Source organism: Drosophila virilis, chromosome 3, assembly GCF_030788295.1.
Source record: "Drosophila virilis strain 15010-1051.87 chromosome 3, Dvir_AGI_RSII-ME, whole genome shotgun sequence".
NCBI classification, from domain to species: Eukaryota; Metazoa; Arthropoda; class Insecta; order Diptera; family Drosophilidae; genus Drosophila; species Drosophila virilis.
Genome location: NC_091545.1, coordinates 513,954 through 531,261, shown reverse-complemented (window position 1 = coordinate 531,261; position 17,308 = coordinate 513,954). Strand labels below are relative to the sequence as shown.

General features: G+C 41.4%; 6 protein-coding genes across 8 annotated transcripts in view; 4 read left to right on the top strand and 2 right to left on the bottom strand.

Moving 5' to 3' along the window:
* Positions 1–1,039: 1,039 nt before the first annotated feature.
* On the top strand, positions 1,040–1,995 carry LOC6636922 (uncharacterized). The gene is made up of 3 exons (XM_002060339.4): positions 1,040–1,203; positions 1,588–1,727; positions 1,805–1,995. Exons 1-3 carry the CDS (start codon positions 1,137–1,139, stop codon positions 1,922–1,924), a joined length of 327 nt encoding a protein of 108 aa, XP_002060375.1. The 5' UTR covers positions 1,040–1,136; the 3' UTR covers positions 1,925–1,995.
* Positions 1,996–3,657: 1,662 nt separating this feature from the next.
* Positions 3,658–4,425, bottom strand: LOC6636920 (uncharacterized). Its single transcript, XM_002060340.3, has 5 exons — positions 4,298–4,425; positions 4,214–4,228; positions 4,023–4,130; positions 3,905–3,951; positions 3,658–3,848 (listed from the first exon to the last, which is right to left on the bottom strand). The coding sequence occupies exons 1-5, from the start codon at positions 4,382–4,384 to the stop codon at positions 3,719–3,721; spliced, it is 387 nt and encodes a 128-aa protein (XP_002060376.2). The 5' UTR covers positions 4,385–4,425; the 3' UTR covers positions 3,658–3,718.
* Positions 4,426–4,929: 504 nt separating this feature from the next.
* Positions 4,930–8,566, bottom strand: LOC6636921 (uncharacterized). Of its 2 annotated transcripts, XM_070208510.1 has the most exons (4): positions 8,397–8,566; positions 6,851–8,095; positions 5,515–6,792; positions 4,930–5,458 (listed from the first exon to the last, which is right to left on the bottom strand). In XM_070208510.1, exons 2-3 carry the CDS (start codon positions 7,903–7,905, stop codon positions 5,547–5,549), a joined length of 2,301 nt encoding a protein of 766 aa, XP_070064611.1. In that variant the 5' UTR covers positions 7,906–8,095; positions 8,397–8,566; the 3' UTR covers positions 4,930–5,458; positions 5,515–5,546. The 2 variants fall into 2 exon arrangements, with proteins under 2 accessions (XP_070064611.1, XP_002060377.1); XM_002060341.4 differs by having other exon boundaries at positions 4,930–6,792; positions 8,397–8,565.
* A 689-nt stretch (positions 8,567–9,255) lies between these two features.
* Positions 9,256–10,591, top strand: LOC6636923 (aldo-keto reductase family 1 member B1). Its single transcript, XM_002060342.4, has 6 exons — positions 9,256–9,408; positions 9,470–9,637; positions 9,690–9,862; positions 9,915–10,059; positions 10,115–10,312; positions 10,376–10,591. Exons 1-6 carry the CDS (start codon positions 9,328–9,330, stop codon positions 10,565–10,567), a joined length of 957 nt encoding a protein of 318 aa, XP_002060378.1. The 5' UTR covers positions 9,256–9,327; the 3' UTR covers positions 10,568–10,591.
* A 155-nt stretch (positions 10,592–10,746) lies between these two features.
* LOC6636919 (transmembrane protein 267) lies at positions 10,747–12,926 on the top strand. The gene is made up of 3 exons (XM_032435586.2): positions 10,747–11,220; positions 11,291–11,694; positions 12,042–12,926. Exons 2-3 carry the CDS (start codon positions 11,401–11,403, stop codon positions 12,432–12,434), a joined length of 687 nt encoding a protein of 228 aa, XP_032291477.1. The 5' UTR covers positions 10,747–11,220; positions 11,291–11,400; the 3' UTR covers positions 12,435–12,926.
* The window catches only part of Eip63F-1 (Ecdysone-induced protein 63F 1), a 100,314-nt gene continuing 95,375 nt past the window's right edge, over positions 12,370–17,308 (top strand). The window contains exon 1 of one of the 2 annotated variants that reach the window (XM_032435590.2): positions 12,370–12,430. The gene's annotated coding sequence lies outside the window, so the exon portion shown is untranslated. Of the gene's footprint in view, positions 12,431–13,239; positions 13,450–17,308 lie in introns of those variants that run through there. The other variant, XM_032435588.2, reaches the window with a different exon arrangement.

Genomic DNA, 17,308 nt, shown 5'->3' with positions numbered 1-17,308 from the left:
TTGAAACAAAAAAGTTGCAAATAAAAAAGTACAAAAACAGAAGCATTTGAATTTAAAGAAGCGGTGGCAACTGCTTTATAGCCACAGAGTGGATAACGCCACAGGCCACTAAACACCGTCTCCAGCTCCGATTCCGCCTTGAGCTCCAAGCAAAAGTTGCAGCGCGAGAAAATCTCCCGCAACAGAAAAGTTAGCCAATGCCGACAGCTTCATTACAGCCATCATCATCAAACATCATCATCATCATCTGCCCATGAGTAATATGCCAAGCAAAATTTATTGTTGCTGGAGCTTATCTCAAGCTGCTGCCGATGTGAACAGTGCTGCCAATTCAGCTGTTTTCCAACTAAATTTGTTTATTTAAAATTCAAAATTGCTTCATGTTTGGATACTCAAACAAATATTTCAGCTATAAGGTTGACTTAATCGCAAATAAATATAAGCTCGGTCTGATCGAGCTCGATTCAAACATGTTCGAGCTCAGTTCGAATATGACTATAACGGCTGTGTACGAGCTAACCGTACGTTTAAGCTGTTGCCACCTTGAGCTGATCGAAGTACGTTATTATGAGCACCTACTAGATTAAAAAATCGTTCATTAAACTTAAAATTTAAGCCCGATCTGATCGAGCTCGGTTAAGACATGTCTATTTCGGTTGTGTTCGAACTAATCGTACGTTCGAACTAATCGTATGTTTGAACCTGTTGCCGACTCGCGCATGTCAAACTTCTTTCTTATGAATACCCTCTAGATTGGAAAATCGTTTAATTCGAAGGCAAGTCCCATGGTCAACCTTGCACCTTTAGATTATTTTTGCTATTTTTATTTTTTTTTGATTTATTTTATTTTTATTTTTAGGTTATTTTTAGCGTTAGTTTAAGCTAATTTGGCAGCACTGGCTGTGAAGCGGGCTGGAAAGAAGAGTTGCCGAGAGATGAACGGGAGAATCGTGGTGCGTGTGGAGCGAGGAGTATGAAGCTTGCGGCTTGGTTCGCTTAGAACGAAATTGCGGATATATAAATTTTAAGCACAGATGCTGTGCGATCGCAGTCTCGGGTCTACAGGCAGGTTGTGAACAACACATAGTATATCCCACTGAAATCTCTCCCTACGCTAATTAAAATATCTACCAACGATGTCTAAGTATATGAGCTGCATTCTTATCGCTCTGATTATGCTGGCTGTGTGCATTTTCACCAAAGGTGAGTAGCCTCAAATAAATTTAAATATAAAAATCGCATAAGTTGGGCATAATTGTACGAATTGCTTTCATTATTATTGCACATCTGTTCACGTTTCTATTGTTTGAAACTGGTTTTTTAATTTCTAAAAACCCAACTGTGTGCATGGGCGTAGAGAGCGAAGGGGCTGCCTCTCACTCCAGAAACAACAACAGCTTCAGCTCTGAACTCTCAGCTCGTTAGTCATAATTACGTTGTCGCTGCGCGCCGTGATTCAAGGTTTCCGGGTGTATGTCATTGAAGATTACCAGGCTGATAAGGCAAAGAGCTGGCAAAGAGCTGGCAAAGAGCTGGCAAGAGCTGGCAAGGCAATGATTTAATGGCTTGTAATTAAATTTTTCTTAGCTGCGCCCTATCAGGTTCTGGAGCCACGCAAGGGTCATGTGCCAGTCTACATACGCCATGGGGATGAGGCTCTCAGCAATATACATCCCGGCCTGGCGGAGGCCTTTAAGGAGGACAGCGTCCAGCCCCTTCGGGCAGAGGTGAGGGACAGCCAAAAGCAAAACGCCAACTAAATGTTGAATTTAAGAGTTTTTTCCTTAATCGACCATTGCCACAGAACCTTATTACGGAAGTGTCGACAACCAATCAACCAGCTTTGGCCGAGGCGGCGAGCACAAACAGCTCAACAGAATCGGATATAGCCAGTTTTGATGCCATTAAATCGAAGGACGCATAATTCAATTGAATAAATACCGAGTGACTCAAGTGTTTGTCATACTTTTGAGATACTAGAGCTTAATCTATAAATACCAAGTGATTCGAGTGTATTCCTTAAATACCAAGTGATTCAAATGTATTTGAAACTTATGAGATACTAGAGGTCATTCTTCACATACCGATTGATTCGAATGTCTCTAAAACTTATGATTTACCAGAGTTCATTCTGTGAGCTGCTGAGCAAATGTGACTCAAATGTTTCTCTTGAGTTGCTAGACTTAATTCTATAAATACCAAGTTATTTGAGTTTATTCTTTAAATACTCAGTTATTCGAATGTATTTGAAACTTATGAAATGTTGGAGCTTATTCTGAAGGGCTGCTGAGCAGGGGGACAGCTCGTTAACTGCTTGGCAGCCGTCTCTCCTCGCAACTCGTTGGCCAAATCGCCTTAGAGCTTTGCGTGTGATTTACTTGTTTTGACCCATTAGCGAGACATGAACTGGCTCTGGAGATGAAGATGTGGCCCGGGATGCGGCGTCGCAAACGTTTGTAATTAATATAATGGCGACGGCTGTGCTGGCAATGGGAAATGGCGATGGCGATGCCGATGGCTGTGCTTGTGGCTTGGGCTTCAGCTGTGGCTGAGACACTTCCAAAATAGCCTACACACATTGCGGTGCTTCGGGCCACAAATTGTTGTTTCATTGTCCTTGGCTGGGGGCTGTGGGCTGGCGGCTAGGCTGTCTAACGAGCAATAAAACTAAATACATACACATAAAGTTAATTATAAAAGGGCAAAGGAAATTGAAGTTGCCAACAGACTATTGAGCTGTCGATGCAAGTGACGGATTAAGCTAAAATAGGATGCGATCTGGCCGCAACGAAATCAGCCAAATGAAAAAGAACCACACACAATTTGGCCAAACGGCTGGCAATCAACTGGCCATTATCAGGAGTGCATAGCTCGAAGATATCCAACAAAATATATAATATATAATATATAATATATAATATATAATATATAATATATAATATATAATATATAATATATAATATATAATATATAATATATAATATATAATATATATATATATAATATATAATATATAATATACAATATATAATATATAATAATAATAATCTTTAGTATTAAAAAAAGTGGGAAGAGTTTACGCCAAACTGATATGTCTAGATCGACGGAAAAGCGAAGAAGAAATTCATCACACCCTTTAAGCCAACTTTAATGGCTACAGGGTATAACAAAAAGGCAAGAAAATATAAATGATAAAAAAAACGTAAAACGAAAAAAACAAAACGGAAAAAACTACGCATAGTAAAAGCGATTTTTAAGCTGCCTGTCGTTTAAGAACTGCTGCTGAATTTAAATTTGCTTCCTTTAGCAGCAGGAGCTGCCCGAGGAGGAGCTAGCCTAGGAGTAGTTCGGAGTTCGTGTAGCTATGTGTGCGTTCGAGCGCATTCAAGCTCAAAATGAATAATTGCATATGCTTCAATGATTTGCGACTTTGTGCGAATGTCAGGCTTTAAGGGCAGCCCCCAACCTCCCACCTGGCTCTGGTTAAAGGTGAGAAGCATCTATTGGATTGCTGGCTAATTCGAAAATTGCTGGCCACTTAATTGGCTGGTCCAAAACGAGCGCTTAAACAATAATCGAGTTAAGTGTTATGTGGAACGATTATCGCCTGCTCTTATTATTATTGGCTGGCCATTAACACGGTCCATCCAAATGGGATTCGATGGCTCTGCTTTGGATTTTTATTGGTTTAATGTGCATACATTTTCGGGCTAGCTCTCTATTTGCCATTCAGGAGGGTGTTCAGAATTCCAGCACCTCCAGCGCCAGCACCTCCAGCTCCACCGGTTACCCCGTGCACGTTGACCAGACTGCCCAGCAAATTGTTGCCATTCAGATTGAGGAGACAGCTGAGGAGACGGAGACGTAAGAATTGGTAATCCTTGCCAGCAATCGCAATACTTACCGCAGATCCAGGCGTATGACTTGCCGACACGCCCATTCTTGCATGCACTAAAATGCAATTGTCAATATGTTGTTTTTTCTCAACTAATATGCAATTTTATATTCCGCCCGGAACTTACTCTTATAACCTCAGGGGATGGCCTGGGGCATGAGCCACCTCCAGACCAACCACCTCCAGATCCACCACCTCCGGATCCACCGCCATCACCTGGCTTAGGAGTCTTCGGCTTGAGGGTTTCGTGAAGATTCATCATATGGTTAAAATATGTATAAGCTCCTGATCTGATTAGTAACTATCTATAATACTCACCGTATGACCCAAGGCCTAGTCGTGTTAAGAAGTACAAATTTATTTAAGAGAATAGAAATAATTGCATCCACATTTGAAGCTTACCAGCCCAAGTACGCTCAAGACAACAGCTACAAATAGAACTTTATGCATCTCAACAATTTCCGGTTGACTCTTATGCGACTGACCCATCTATCTGTTGCTTTTATAACCCCATCCGACCCATTGTCGGCTAGTGCAGCTTTATGGCACACATCTGTTCCATTATGCTCCCAAATAAGGGCGCTGAACAATGCGCGAACTTAGTGGGTCACTATACATTATGTCGTATACTCAAACAGACAAAACCCATTTATTGTCCGATCTCTATGAAACGCAGAATTAAAATATGTTATCAAAAGAGACAATATATATTTCAAGTTCCCATTCTCCGGATCGTATAGTATCTACGTATCTACGCATTCAGATTTTTCACTCGGAAGGTAATTATAAATTATGACGTATACTCATACAGACAAAACGCCTTCACTTAGCCCTACATTATGGAGAATGTGTTCCTGAATAAATGGGTGTTTTATTGTCCGATCTTTATGAAACGCAGAGTTAAAATAAGGCATCCAAAAAATTCCCTTTCTCTGGATCATTTGCTTTCCGAGATCTACGCGTTCAGATGCTTGCTCTAGCTTCTCAGAGATTCCCCAGGCCTCCCACACAGATTTGAACAAAAATATATTAAATATTGTTTTGATAATAGTTAATCTTTATTAATCATGCAAACCATTTTACACTCACATAAATAGGTAGGTTCAATTTCTTTACGAGTACTTTTAATTTGTTTTTTTTTTTTTTTTCTTTTGGCAACTACATACATATATGTGTATAAGTAGTGGGCAAGTTTATATGTTTACGATATATGCACGTTACGAGAGGTAATTGTACAATAATTCATTCTAATAATACCTTTATGTAAACGAGTAATATGACCTATCATTTTGCTAGACGATTAGTAATACGATTATTATTTAATTGTGTCTGCAAAACGTGGCAGAAAAAAATGACCAAACGCAGATTCATACGAGTAATAAGCGGCAATTCAGTTGTACAATTGGAGCCTTGCCCTGATTAATCGATTCGTATCCAACTCAGAAACTCAACCGATTTAAGCGTAAACGGAGCGAGCTTTTGAGTAGCGAGCTAACGATTCATCAAACCCGCAGATATTCATTCGATCAAGTTTAACTCAGATTTGAGCCCGCGCTTGTACTTCTGGTGGGGACTAGAGGGTAAAATTACTCATATCTAAAGAACAATATCAAATTTACGGCTATGGTCGACTATAAGATCCGGCGCATACTCAGGCGCACTGCGTCTTCTTGCAGTTGCACAGCCACTTGATGATTCTTGCATTGCGCTCCACGATTGATGGCGGCTCCGAGGGCCGATAGGGCTGGGTAGTTTGCGGCTGTGTCTCGGTGCTGTCCGGCAGTCGCATCGAGTCCACGGTGCTGTGGTCTGAGAAGAACACGGTGCTGGAGTCATCCGAATCGGTTTCGGGATTGTGTTGCCGCCGGGGCTGGCTGTAGAGCTCGTGGAACGCCTCGTCGTTCAGGCCCAACCGATCAAAGAACTTCTCCAGCTCGGATATGCTGGCGTTCAATGCCTCCCGCTCCATGTCCATGGCGGCCGACTGGCTTGCATAGCCGTCCGCCGAAAAACCCTTGGGGAAGAAAACATTCTCGTGATCCACGTTGCGCTTGTAGCCCGCCGATCCGCCGCCGCCCCCGCTGAGACACTCCATCACCTGGTTGATGGGTGAGGTGCGTGGTTGGACGGGTAGCCGGTTGCGATTCTTGAAGCGAATGCAACGCTGCCGTTTGAATTGTATGGGCGGCGGGCTAATGTCGTCCACGGACGGTGCCGAGCCGGGACTCTGTGCCAGGGAGCTCTGCGAATGGTTGATGCTCGTGTAGCCTTGGGAGCTGGTGTGTAGCTGCTGGCTGGAGGAGCTCGAGTAACGCGGCGTTTGGGTCTTGAGACGCGGCGACGGCGGCGTCGGTGTATAATCATCCTGGAACGCCTCCGGAACCTCCGGCGTGGGCGTGAAATTAAGCAAGTAATCGGCGGCCGCTTGATCAAAGCTCGGCGCTGTGTCCGGCTTGCAGCGGCAGTCCAGGCAATCCATGTTGCGTCCGGCGGGAGTCACATAGCCGCAGTACGAGTTGGCGCTGTGCTGCGTGGAGGAGCCGCTATCCCGCCGTGTGGTGGCCACCAGATTGCAGCAGTTCTTAATCGTGCCACTGGCGGTGCCCGGATTAGTTTCGCGCTGCCGCTTATAGCACGGCTCGCTGCGGTGCGTATAGTGGCCGGAGCTGCCGCCGGAGTCGCGATTAATGGACGACTCCCCCGCGGACTTGATGGAGCGATTGCCCCGGCTGCAGCAGCTCAGTATCTCGCTGTGCGGTGAGTGCCGGCTGATCTGCGTGTGCAAATCCGGCAGAGATTTGTGGCTATTGATGTTAAACTCGCCCGCCGTGTACGGAGCACGCTCGTCCGGAATGGCTACCTCGTGCGAGTGCGAGTACGAGCGTTGATAGTTGTACCTGTCCGGGAGAGAAACAAACATTCAGTGAAAGAGCTGCGTCCGACTGCTCGACTCACCTGTAACGCTCGTTGTGAGCCTGGCTCGACTTGGCTGCGTACTCGGCTGGCGGACTGATTGGTCTGTAGTTCTCGGTGAGCACCAGCGGCTCCTCGCCGACGCTGTTCGGCTCGCTAGGATAGCCGCCGCCATAGGTGTTGTCCCTGCTCCCGAAGGCATGCGCGGGCAGGTAAAGCGGCGGCGGAATCCTCAGCGCGGTACTCTCCTCCTCGCCGGCCAGCAGCAGCTCCGGATTGGCGTCACCCAGCTCATGGCGTCGGATCGTGCCAGCGCGCTCCTTGCCTGCCTCCGAGCCTAGCAGCATGCGCAGCTTGTGCTGTAGCAGGTTGTTGTTAACCGCCGCACCGGGCCGTTCCCTCGTCTGGCCGTGCATGGCCTGGCCGGGATTGTGCCTGTGATGGTGATGCTGGTGATGATTGTGCAGACTGTATTGCTGCTGTAACTGCGCCTGCTGCTGCTGCTGCCTGGTCAGGCTGATGTAGCGCCTATCCTCCAGCTCGTCGTACGCGGCACCGTAGTGTCCCTCTTCCGGCCGGCGTCCGCGCTTGACTCCTGCTCCGGCGCCATTGCCTCCGCCGCGATAGCTGGACTGCTGCAGTCGCTCGAAGACCGCGTCGGACTTGATGTAGAAGGGCTTCGATTCGGCCAGCAGTTCCACGGCAGACTTGCGTTTGTTGTAATTAAAGTGTCTGCCGCTGCTGTGATAAAACGAACCCGGACCCGGCTGACCCTGGCTCTGGCTCTGGCCCTGGCTCCAGTAATTGCGGCAACCCGTCGCCGTCTCCGGCAAAGCCGACGCCGACAGCGGACGCTGCGACATGCTGCCCGTGGCCATATACAACCCACCGTGTCCATTATACTCGCCGGGCATCCCGACTCCTCCTCCGCCAAAGAGCTGCTGGCTTGTCGCGTAGAGCGTCTGGCTGGCGGTGCGAGTATATTTCGGCATCGTTGTGTACATCGCGGGTGTCGACCCGTGCTGTCCGCCAGGTGAGCTGCTGCCGTTGCAGGAACGCTGCCGCGGACTACTGCAGCCGTGTGCCACGGTGGCCATGTCCAAAGAAATCAACTCGATAGCCTTGACTTTTCCTATAGCACTGAGGCGTCGCCGTCGACGTCGCTGCCGGTGTCGCTGTCACCTGCTGCTGCTCTGCTGCTGCGTCTCGGCCTCAAATATGTAGGAGACTGGGTCTGGGATTGGCTATGGGTCTGGGGCATGCGCAGTTGTAGGCGTGCTGCGTATACTAAAAAATTACAATACAATAATTTTCAGCTGCACTTTTTTCTTCTTCTTCTCTTTTTTAATTTAACTAAACGAATTTTTCAAAAACAATTGTAATAATTAAAGGCAATTGCGTAGATTTAAAGACAAAGTTTGTGTATATAGTATATATGTATACCCAAAGTTTATTTATAGATGGGACGCAAACTTTTCTGCGTAGTAACTTTTAGAAAGTTGGAAAATTCATCTTCACACACGATTTAACGATTACAGATTTTCTTTTTAAACTAAATAAATGAACACATTTCAGATTTATAACTTACCCAATTGATTGCTTCAATGTGCTCTAATTGTGACCAATGTGCTGGCATGTGACGACGTCGGCTGCAAGGACTACGACTCTTCCGTTTGTCACACTTTGAATAACAGATGTTGTTTCGATTCCAAATCATTTCAGCTGATAAAGCATGCGCCTGCTCAATAACGGTATAAAGCCAAGCAAGTATTTTCCAGCTAAGTTTAACCTATTTATTGCCAAATTGTGCCAAGCCAAGCTAACTCAGCTTCTTGTTACTATTTACAGCATTGAATTAAGCTTGAAAATAGTTTCCTTCTAAATTTAGCTGTATTGTGTCTATTTATTACCAAATTGAGCTTATTCAGTTCACCCGCTTGTTTTTCGTCAACAATGGATTGCGCTACGGCAAGTATTTTACAGCTATATTTGGCTGTTTTTAGCATATTTATTGTCAAGCTAAGCCAGCTTTATTTTAAATTATTTACAACATTGGATTTCGCTACCTTTTTAAAGTCTGCCAACACTGCCAAGTACTGCAATATATAAGGTGTTCCGTAAAAGCTACATAAAGTCTATATTAATTGTAGTTTAACTAATGTATACATAATGTATAAGGTTAAATAAATATCAATTTCATTTCAATTATAGTTTACCCTAACGTAAACTTATTATTATTATTGTTATTATTAATATTATTATTATTATTATTATTATTATTATTACTATTATTATTATCATTATAATTATTATTATTTTGTTTTTACTTTTATTATTATTATTACTTAATTATTTTATTTTGTAGAGTGTGCAGAATTCGTCTGCACTCGATCATCTAGTACACGTAAAGCTTTTTAAAACACGCAAAGCTTTTGTCGAAGAGCTTTGGGCAATAAAAGTCTAGAGTGCGCAGTTTGCGAGCAACAGTTGAAAAGCAGCTGAACGAGAGTGAACGCAAGATGTCGGCGGGAAACAAGGCAACATATGTTAAGCACAATAACGGCACCATAATCCAAGCAATTGGCCTGGGCACTTATACGGTAGGTGATATTTAGATTCCCTATTGATAGGGCTTATCACAATTGCTCAAAACGTTGACAGTCATTAGGCGGGGATTGCGAGCGGGCTACGCTGCATGCGATTGACGTCGGCTATCGGCACATAGACACCGCCTACTTCTACGAGAACGAGGCCGAGGTGGGCCAAGCGGTGCGCCAGAAGATCGCCGAGGGCGTCATCAAGCGCGAGGACATCTTCATAACCACAAAGGTGAGTATCTAGAGATTTGGTTGGAGTAAATTTAGTTTCATTTATTTAATAGCTTTGGTCGCACTTCCATGAGCCGGAGAGGGTGGAGTATGCCTGCCGCAAGACCCTGGCCAACTTTGGACTAGAGTATTTGGATCTCTACCTGATGCATTGGCCGTACTCGTATGTTTATCGCGGCGACACAGAGCTGATGCCCACGGACGCCAAGGGCGAGGTGGAACTCAGGTGAGTCTCTCTCCTAGTCAATCCTCCCCATTAAGCTATTTTGTCTTCTCAGCGACGTGGATTACCTAGACACTTGGCTTGCCATGGAGAAGCTTGTCGAGCTCGGCTTGACGAAGAGCATTGGCGTTTCCAATTTCAATTCCGAGCAACTGACGCGCCTCTTGGCCAACTGCAAAATCAAGCCAATTCACAACCAGGTAAGGCAAGCTGAGTTATCAATATTATGCACTTACCATATATATTCCTCCACAGATCGAATGTCATCCGGCGCTTAACCAGAAGAAACTGATCGCGTTGTGCAAGCAGCACGATATTGTGGTTACCGCCTATTGTCCCCTGGGAAGGCCGGATCCCGCCAAGAAGCAACCGAACTTCATCTACGACGCAAAGGTGCAGGCCATTGCCGACAAGTACAAGAAGTCTGCGGCGCAGGTGGTGCTGCGTTACCTGGTAACTCTCTAAAACTGAAAGTAGTACAAAGTAGTATTTCGATTAACATCCATTTAATTATAGATCGAAATTGGAACCGTGCCGCTGCCAAAGTCATCCAATCCAAAACGTATTGAAGAGAACTTCAACATCTTCGACTTCAAACTGGATGCTGGGGATCACGCGATCCTGGACACATACAACACGGGCGAGCGTCTTATCAAAATGGAGCATGCCGTCAAAAGCAAAAACTATCCCTTCCATATTGAGTTTTAAGAGCGAATATATGATATATACACATGTTTTTTTTAGTTAACTTAATAGCAAAACAATATAATATAGCTATTAGAGCAGGTGCATAATTAGCAGGTAACTGTGCGGGAATTTAAATCGAACACAAGTGCAAGGCGAGATGTTATCACTACCCACACATACATATGCATCATCTGTGTGAAGAGAGAGAGAGAGAGAGAGCTTTTTAGACTTTATGAAAAGCACTCGTATGGGAAATTCCACTACCATTTGTTTGTAAGCAACGCCATCGAAAAGTCAATTGCGTTGAATTTATGGAAAATTTCCATTTATTTAAAAATAAGTTTTCAATTTAGACAAGCAACATAATCATGTACTAAACTCATTTTTTTCAACTGTGCTAAATTTTTGCGCGTACTAAACAGCTGTTGCGTTTTCAGGGTGACCACACGACGATTAAATGCAGTGCTGCCAGATGTTTTTGCTACTGCCGCCGCCCACTTCACGTCTGTTCGACAAATCAAAACATTCAGACACAATAATATGCCGCTTGTTGTTGCTAGCATTCGCCGAGTCAACGCAATGGTGTACGTGTACTTGCAACCCTCCAGGAGTCGCCGTCACCCAGCTGCATTGCAGTTGTTGTCTGTGCACGCGGCGCAAGGACGCTAAAACACGTGAGTGACGAAGAAAACGAGTGCATTGCCTAACAGTTGCCAGACTGATTTACATATTTAACACAAACAGAAATTTCCATCAACAACAAAAATCTGAATATCGCTTCCGTCCAAAACTGAAACGATTACAGGTCCAATACGGTGTCAAAGGGCAAGGTGCAGAGTTCAGCTAACCAATCGATGCCCCACTGCCACACAATGGTCTATTTGCGCATTGTGCTCACCACGCTGGTGATAATAACGTGCCTGCTCGGCGACAATTTCGTGGAGCTGACACAGCATCCGCTGCTGAAGGCCCTGGCAGACAATGCCACGCATGCCGCGATTGGCGCTCTGACGGGCATCGCATTTGCCATGCAGTTCTATGAGCGCACAACTCAGCTATTCGGCTGGATATTGATTTTCAGCTGCTTTGTGGTCTCCTCGTTTATTGATCTGGATCATTTTATAGAGGCGCGCTCGCTCTACTTGGAGGTGAGATGCAGACGATCTTATCTACTCATGTACAAGTTAGCAGCTAAGGTCCATGTACTTAAAGTAAATATTATCCGGATTTGTGTTAGTAGCCGAGCAGATATAGTGATGTCCGTCTGCCTATTAACAACTTGTCATAGAAACTAATCTTAATTTAAAAGAATCTTCTTATTCTCTGTTTCAGAGCCATGTTTAAACCAACCTCTAAGGCATGTAGTTCTATAGCTATATTCGCACCAAACATTACAAATAGGAGCTTCACTTTTCTTCTCAACAAGAGTGTTCCATCTTCGGCTTGCCGAAGAGAGCCGTTTTTTCATGTCATAAACATTTTTTGTAATTTACAGGATGCCACCAATCTGTCGCGACGGCCATTCTTGCACTGCTCAAGCATTGTGCTGGCCATGCTGTTATTTTATATATGCACCGCGTGCCTGAATTACTTCCGCAGCAGCTTGCTTCTGGGCGCCCTGCTTTGTGCATTTATTACGCATCATACGAGGGACGCTGTGCGACGAGGATATTGGATTTGGCCCTTCTACGACCATACAGACCGCATACCGCAGCTGGCCTACATTGTTGGCACGGTTCTTACGCCCTATCTGCTGGGCTATTTGCACAACGTTTGCCGAAGTACTTTGGTCATCAACTTCTTGGGTCAATATGTTAAGCTTAGTGAAAGTAATTATCGAAGTGGCTACGACTCAGCCGTTGCATATCGCTATTTGCAGCAGGTGTAAGTCTATGATACGATAACTGAACAATTAATATGGAACTGCTACAACAAATGCTTTTTAGGCTTCAAGCAAAATAAGTTAGCTTTAAGGAAAACTAGACACAATAGCTTCCATATGACAGGAGACTATTTTATTACAAATCCATATGAAGCATATACGAATACATTAAGGAGGTTTTTACTCATACCCAGCACAAAGACAATATCCAAATTATGTGATATTTTAGCATAGGTCTGTAGCTCATATTGTTAGTCTAGCGCACAACTAATCGATTGAGAATTTTCAATTTTAACATATATTATCACAGGCAAAAACCCATTACAATTATTAGAGCTAAGAAAGGATTTTAATTAATGAATGCTAAAGGGAAAATTTATAAATTGCTGTTGCATCAGCACAAAAAGACAGTGGATAGTTAATGTGACTAAGATGGTAAAATTTCAAGTATTAAACACGCTATTAAATCACGAGCATGTGTTGCGTAATATTAATCAGTGCGAATATACCTTATTCGATATTTAATTTCAATTGTGGTTTGGTATTTTTGAATTGTATTACGTCTTAATTCGTTAAAAAGTGCAATTTTGGAAAATTTTCAATTGAAAATTTCCACTGCTTGGCAATAAATAAGTGATTAAAACATAATGTGAGAATTGCGGAAAAACAAGCAATCGGTTTTGAAAGCAACGAGACAAATAAACCTTAGTACAATGTATTATCCGACAATTGTACACACACCTTCTACTACACGCCCACGACCTCATCAACGCCAACCGTACAGCCGTACAGACACGACGGCGACGACGGAGCAGAGATTCGGGTGACAAACGAATGTGAATGTTGATCATTTGCGTTTGGACGGTGCTCCCGTTTGGATGATCGCCGTTTTCCGTTGCTGCATTTTAATTTGAACAATTCAACTAAACTTTTTTGAGTGTGTTTTTAAAAGCGGGCCAAGTGTCGCGTATCTTGAGCCAAATTGGCTGATCCGGAGACAAATACCGAGCATCCGTTTGCCGTAAGTGCAGTTTAGTCCGTGAGAGCACTTGGAAAAATCAAAAATTGTCAAAACATGTTTTGCATAAAACCTTTAACGTAATTACGCTTCGTTTGGCAGCAATTAGTTCAATTATCTGCTAATCGTTTAAATATTATTATTATTCTGAGCTGATTCAAATCCACGCAACTATAACTCACTTATTAAATGTCTCCCATGTTGTTCATTTAAATGCCTTCAATTTAAGCGCATTGTCAACTTCCCCATATAACCAGAGTCTTGTCTGTGTGTGCGTTTGCGTGTGTGGGTGCTCCAGTGTATGTGTGTGTGTGTCGTATATGCGTATATATAAACATATATATATATATATATATACAGTGGCTCACAGATTATTTCAACCAGGTACAAAAACTGGTAAAAAAGAATTTTAAGGAAGCTATAAGAACTAAGTTGAGAAAGATATTCAAATAATATAAATGCAGATTTTTAAATAGTTGTTTCAAGTCCTAAAATATGACTTCATATATTTTATTTTTAAATATAAAAACAATTCAAAAAATAACATAAAATCATCTTAAAGCAGTGACAGCTAGTTCAACTATTTAATAAATTAAATTTTAAATTACAAATTTTTTAATTATCATCTTGAGCCTTGTTGGCATTAACCAACTTTTGGTTAAGCTGTGGCGTAATTTTGGTCAATTTCTCAATTTGAAAAAATTGTAAAAAACTAACGTATGCCAGCCATATTTGAGATCTTGCTGTATATTTTTATTAAGTTTTTAAAGCTTCCTATAGATTATTTAATGTACTCGTTAAAATTACTGGGAGCCACTGTATATATAATCCATATAATGTACACAGACAATTTCATAATATTTATCTAACGCGATCATAACGATATATATATATATATATATATATATATCTGTATATATACAACTATTAGTTCTATTTTGTACAATTTGTTCAAAAATAAACTGTAAATATTTATATTGAACGAATATTAGCAGCGCCAGCAAAAGATGAAAATAAATCATTGGTAAACGCAAAAAACAGCATGAGAAGCACATAGCAGTGCACTAGTTGGGAATATACGACAAGGAGATACCCTAGGACCACCGCCAACTGCTGTTGCAACCATTTTAAACTTTCTTTACATATACACACACAGTCACACATGGACACATGCACACAAGCAAGCAGCCAAATGTGTGCAATTACCAAAACTATGTACTATACCTCCAGGAAAGAAGGTTTTCATTTTTAGAGAAACCGAAGCCAGGCTACCACTAAGCAAAATATTCGGGAGCTGTGTGTACTTAGAGTTAGATATAGATATTGATATAGATATATAGATATAAAGATATATAGATATATAGATATATAGATATATAGATATATAGATATATAGATATATAGATATATATATATATATAGATATATACCTGATACCTGATTATTCTCTTGGTTTTAAACAACTTTTCAAAAACCGGGCTGTCGATATCAATTCTTATCGATTTCGTGGAATTCTAACCTGGACTTTTCATGCAATAGAACAACTTTGGATCTTATATTTACTGATATCGACGCTTTTATACTTATAGACAGATAGCTAGATCGACTCTCCTGTTGACGCCGAACCCAAATGTACAAAAAATAGGCTGTCAATATCAAATCTTATCGATTTGGTGAAATTATCGATGATTTGAATTTAACGACCTTTGCGTGTAATTAGGATATTGCAGTCACCGTTCATGCTGAACAAAAAAATATATACTTTATGTCTTCTTCTACCCGTCACATATATTTGCTACAAAACAATATACCCCTTTCATGCATTTGCAACGGGTTCAGGGTAATCAAAAAATTTTTTGGATGGCACATCACGACGGTTTTTTATATCAATAATATGAACAAGACGTATATATATTATATTTATATGTACATATATATGTATTTAATTTTTTTTTCATTAATGCAATGAGCTCTTTTGACTCACATTTCACGGCATGGTTAGTTCAATGCGTGTCGCATATTATTCGCATCTTTTTCTTACGATACGCACACAACTATTCAAGTGTCAGTTCAGAGTAAAGCAAGAATTCTGATATAATGAATGATATTGATACTAATAAGCTGATAATAGAATTGTTAACGCTCGTTCAACCAATCATATCGTATTCGTCGGCCGGCAACGACAGTGGAACATGACGTATATCTTTGCAACAATTTATTGAATGAACTATTATTATTGAACATGATTATACTACAATTATTGAGTAATGTTCTAATTCCTGGCACAAAAGTTAAGTTCAGTTTGTAAACAATTTAAACATTTGATTGTGTGTACATAGAAGGTCAGAGATTTGTCGGCAATATCTCACTATTTATCACAGCATACTCCATTTGAATGCATTCCAAATAACAACAGCTTCAGCGTGTTACGGCACGTGATATATTGCGTATACGCCACGTGTTGCGACATCCAACGACAGCCGCTTAAATAAAAGGCTACTTCTTTCTTTGGTTTCCATTTATTTCTGATCTCACTCCCTGGCTTCCATGCATGATGCACTTTGGCAAGTTTCTTTGCGTATTTAATGTTCGCCTTGTTGCCCCACGACAACTGCTTAAAAATAGCTCATACGCAGCATGCGCCGCCAAAAAAAGCTGCCCAACCTAAACGCACTATGCTCGGAATATTGAACTAAATTATGCACGTATTTAAATTAATTTAAGCATCCTAGTTGTATGGCCTGTTACTAACATGTGAACATCAAATGTTTTGACAGCTTGACTATATACTATTAGGGACTGCTCGAAAAGCAACCATCGTATACTTAAGAGTTTTACGAGTGCAAGTAATATATATATAAAATTCGAATACCTCGGAAAAAGGATGTCTGATTAAGTTATTAAGTTATTTAGCTTTCAAAAAAATATATATCAATATTTATTTATTAATTTCTTCGTAATTATTCAATTCATTCATTGTACAAATTGAATGTTAAAAGTTTAATTAACATAGAATACACAATTTTCTAATATCACAATTTAGCACAATTTCTTCGATTTCGTTTCTAATATGAGACATTTTTGAGTCTAGTTTTGAGTGAGATTTTCATAAATACAATTTCACACAAATCTAGAAAAGTTCTTTTCTATTTTCCACCAATTTTTCACCTTTGGAAGTCTGTCGAAAACCATAATTTTGACGTTTTTCATCAATTTTCCAGGCAGACAGTCAATCAATAAGTCAGTCAGTTGGGAAAAACATGTTGTATATATATTTTTCATGTTGTTCGACTTTCACCTAGAAATCTCAGGGTGGTGGACTCAATTAATCGCGCAGATAAATATATATTAAAAAAAAAAAAGAAAACAACTGGATTTATATGATGTACTTTGAGGAACAAAAGATTTCAGAATATTCCCAGACAGTTTTATTGTGCTCTATGTTTTCTAAATAGCCAACCTATATAATATACCTATGTATCCATCAGATACGTACACACAGTTGACTAACAAAAAAAAAAATGAATACTTTAAATCCGAGTGCATATAGAAGACTCGTACTTTTCGTACCAGCTGCATGTGCTGACAACAAAATAGTAAATGGGGGAAAAAACACAACCCAAAGAAAATTGAGTAAATCAGAAAAGAAAATTAACAAAAATCACAAACGCAACAACAAAATGAGAGATATTTCAGAATTTTTGAAAAGCAGCAACAAACTGTCTGGCTTTTCGAGCTGTTTTTGTTTGCAGCAACATTTCTCTTATTTTATTAGTATTATTTTTGTTGTATTATTTGTTGGCTTGTCTCGCGCCCACATTTTGTATGTATTTTAGTTGTTGTTTCGCCAACATTTCTGGCT

Coding starts and splice junctions, on each gene's coding strand:
- LOC6636919 (XM_032435586.2), top strand. CDS start 11,401: ATGCCCCACTGCCACACAATGGTCTATTTGCGCATTGTGCTCACCACG. Junction 11,695..12,041: donor CGCGCTCGCTCTACTTGGAG/GTGAGATGCAGA, acceptor TGTAATTTACAG/GATGCCACCAATCTGTCGCG.
- LOC6636920 (XM_002060340.3), bottom strand. CDS start 4,384: ATGGGTCAGTCGCATAAGAGTCAACCGGAAATTGTTGAGATGCATAAA. Junction 3,952..4,022: donor CATCCCCTGAGGTTATAAGA/GTAAGTTCCGGG, acceptor ATTGCATTTTAG/TGCATGCAAGAATGGGCGTG. Junction 3,849..3,904: donor GTCATACGCCTGGATCTGCG/GTAAGTATTGCG, acceptor CCGTCTCCTCAG/CTGTCTCCTCAATCTGAATG.
- LOC6636922 (XM_002060339.4), top strand. CDS start 1,137: ATGTCTAAGTATATGAGCTGCATTCTTATCGCTCTGATTATGCTGGCT. Junction 1,204..1,587: donor TGTGTGCATTTTCACCAAAG/GTGAGTAGCCTC, acceptor AATTTTTCTTAG/CTGCGCCCTATCAGGTTCTG. Junction 1,728..1,804: donor TCCAGCCCCTTCGGGCAGAG/GTGAGGGACAGC, acceptor CCATTGCCACAG/AACCTTATTACGGAAGTGTC.
- LOC6636923 (XM_002060342.4), top strand. CDS start 9,328: ATGTCGGCGGGAAACAAGGCAACATATGTTAAGCACAATAACGGCACC. Junction 9,863..9,914: donor AAGGGCGAGGTGGAACTCAG/GTGAGTCTCTCT, acceptor TTGTCTTCTCAG/CGACGTGGATTACCTAGACA. Junction 10,313..10,375: donor AGGTGGTGCTGCGTTACCTG/GTAACTCTCTAA, acceptor ATTTAATTATAG/ATCGAAATTGGAACCGTGCC.
- LOC6636921 (XM_070208510.1), bottom strand. CDS start 7,905: ATGGCCACCGTGGCACACGGCTGCAGTAGTCCGCGGCAGCGTTCCTGC. Junction 6,793..6,850: donor GCTCACAACGAGCGTTACAG/GTGAGTCGAGCA, acceptor TCTCCCGGACAG/GTACAACTATCAACGCTCGT.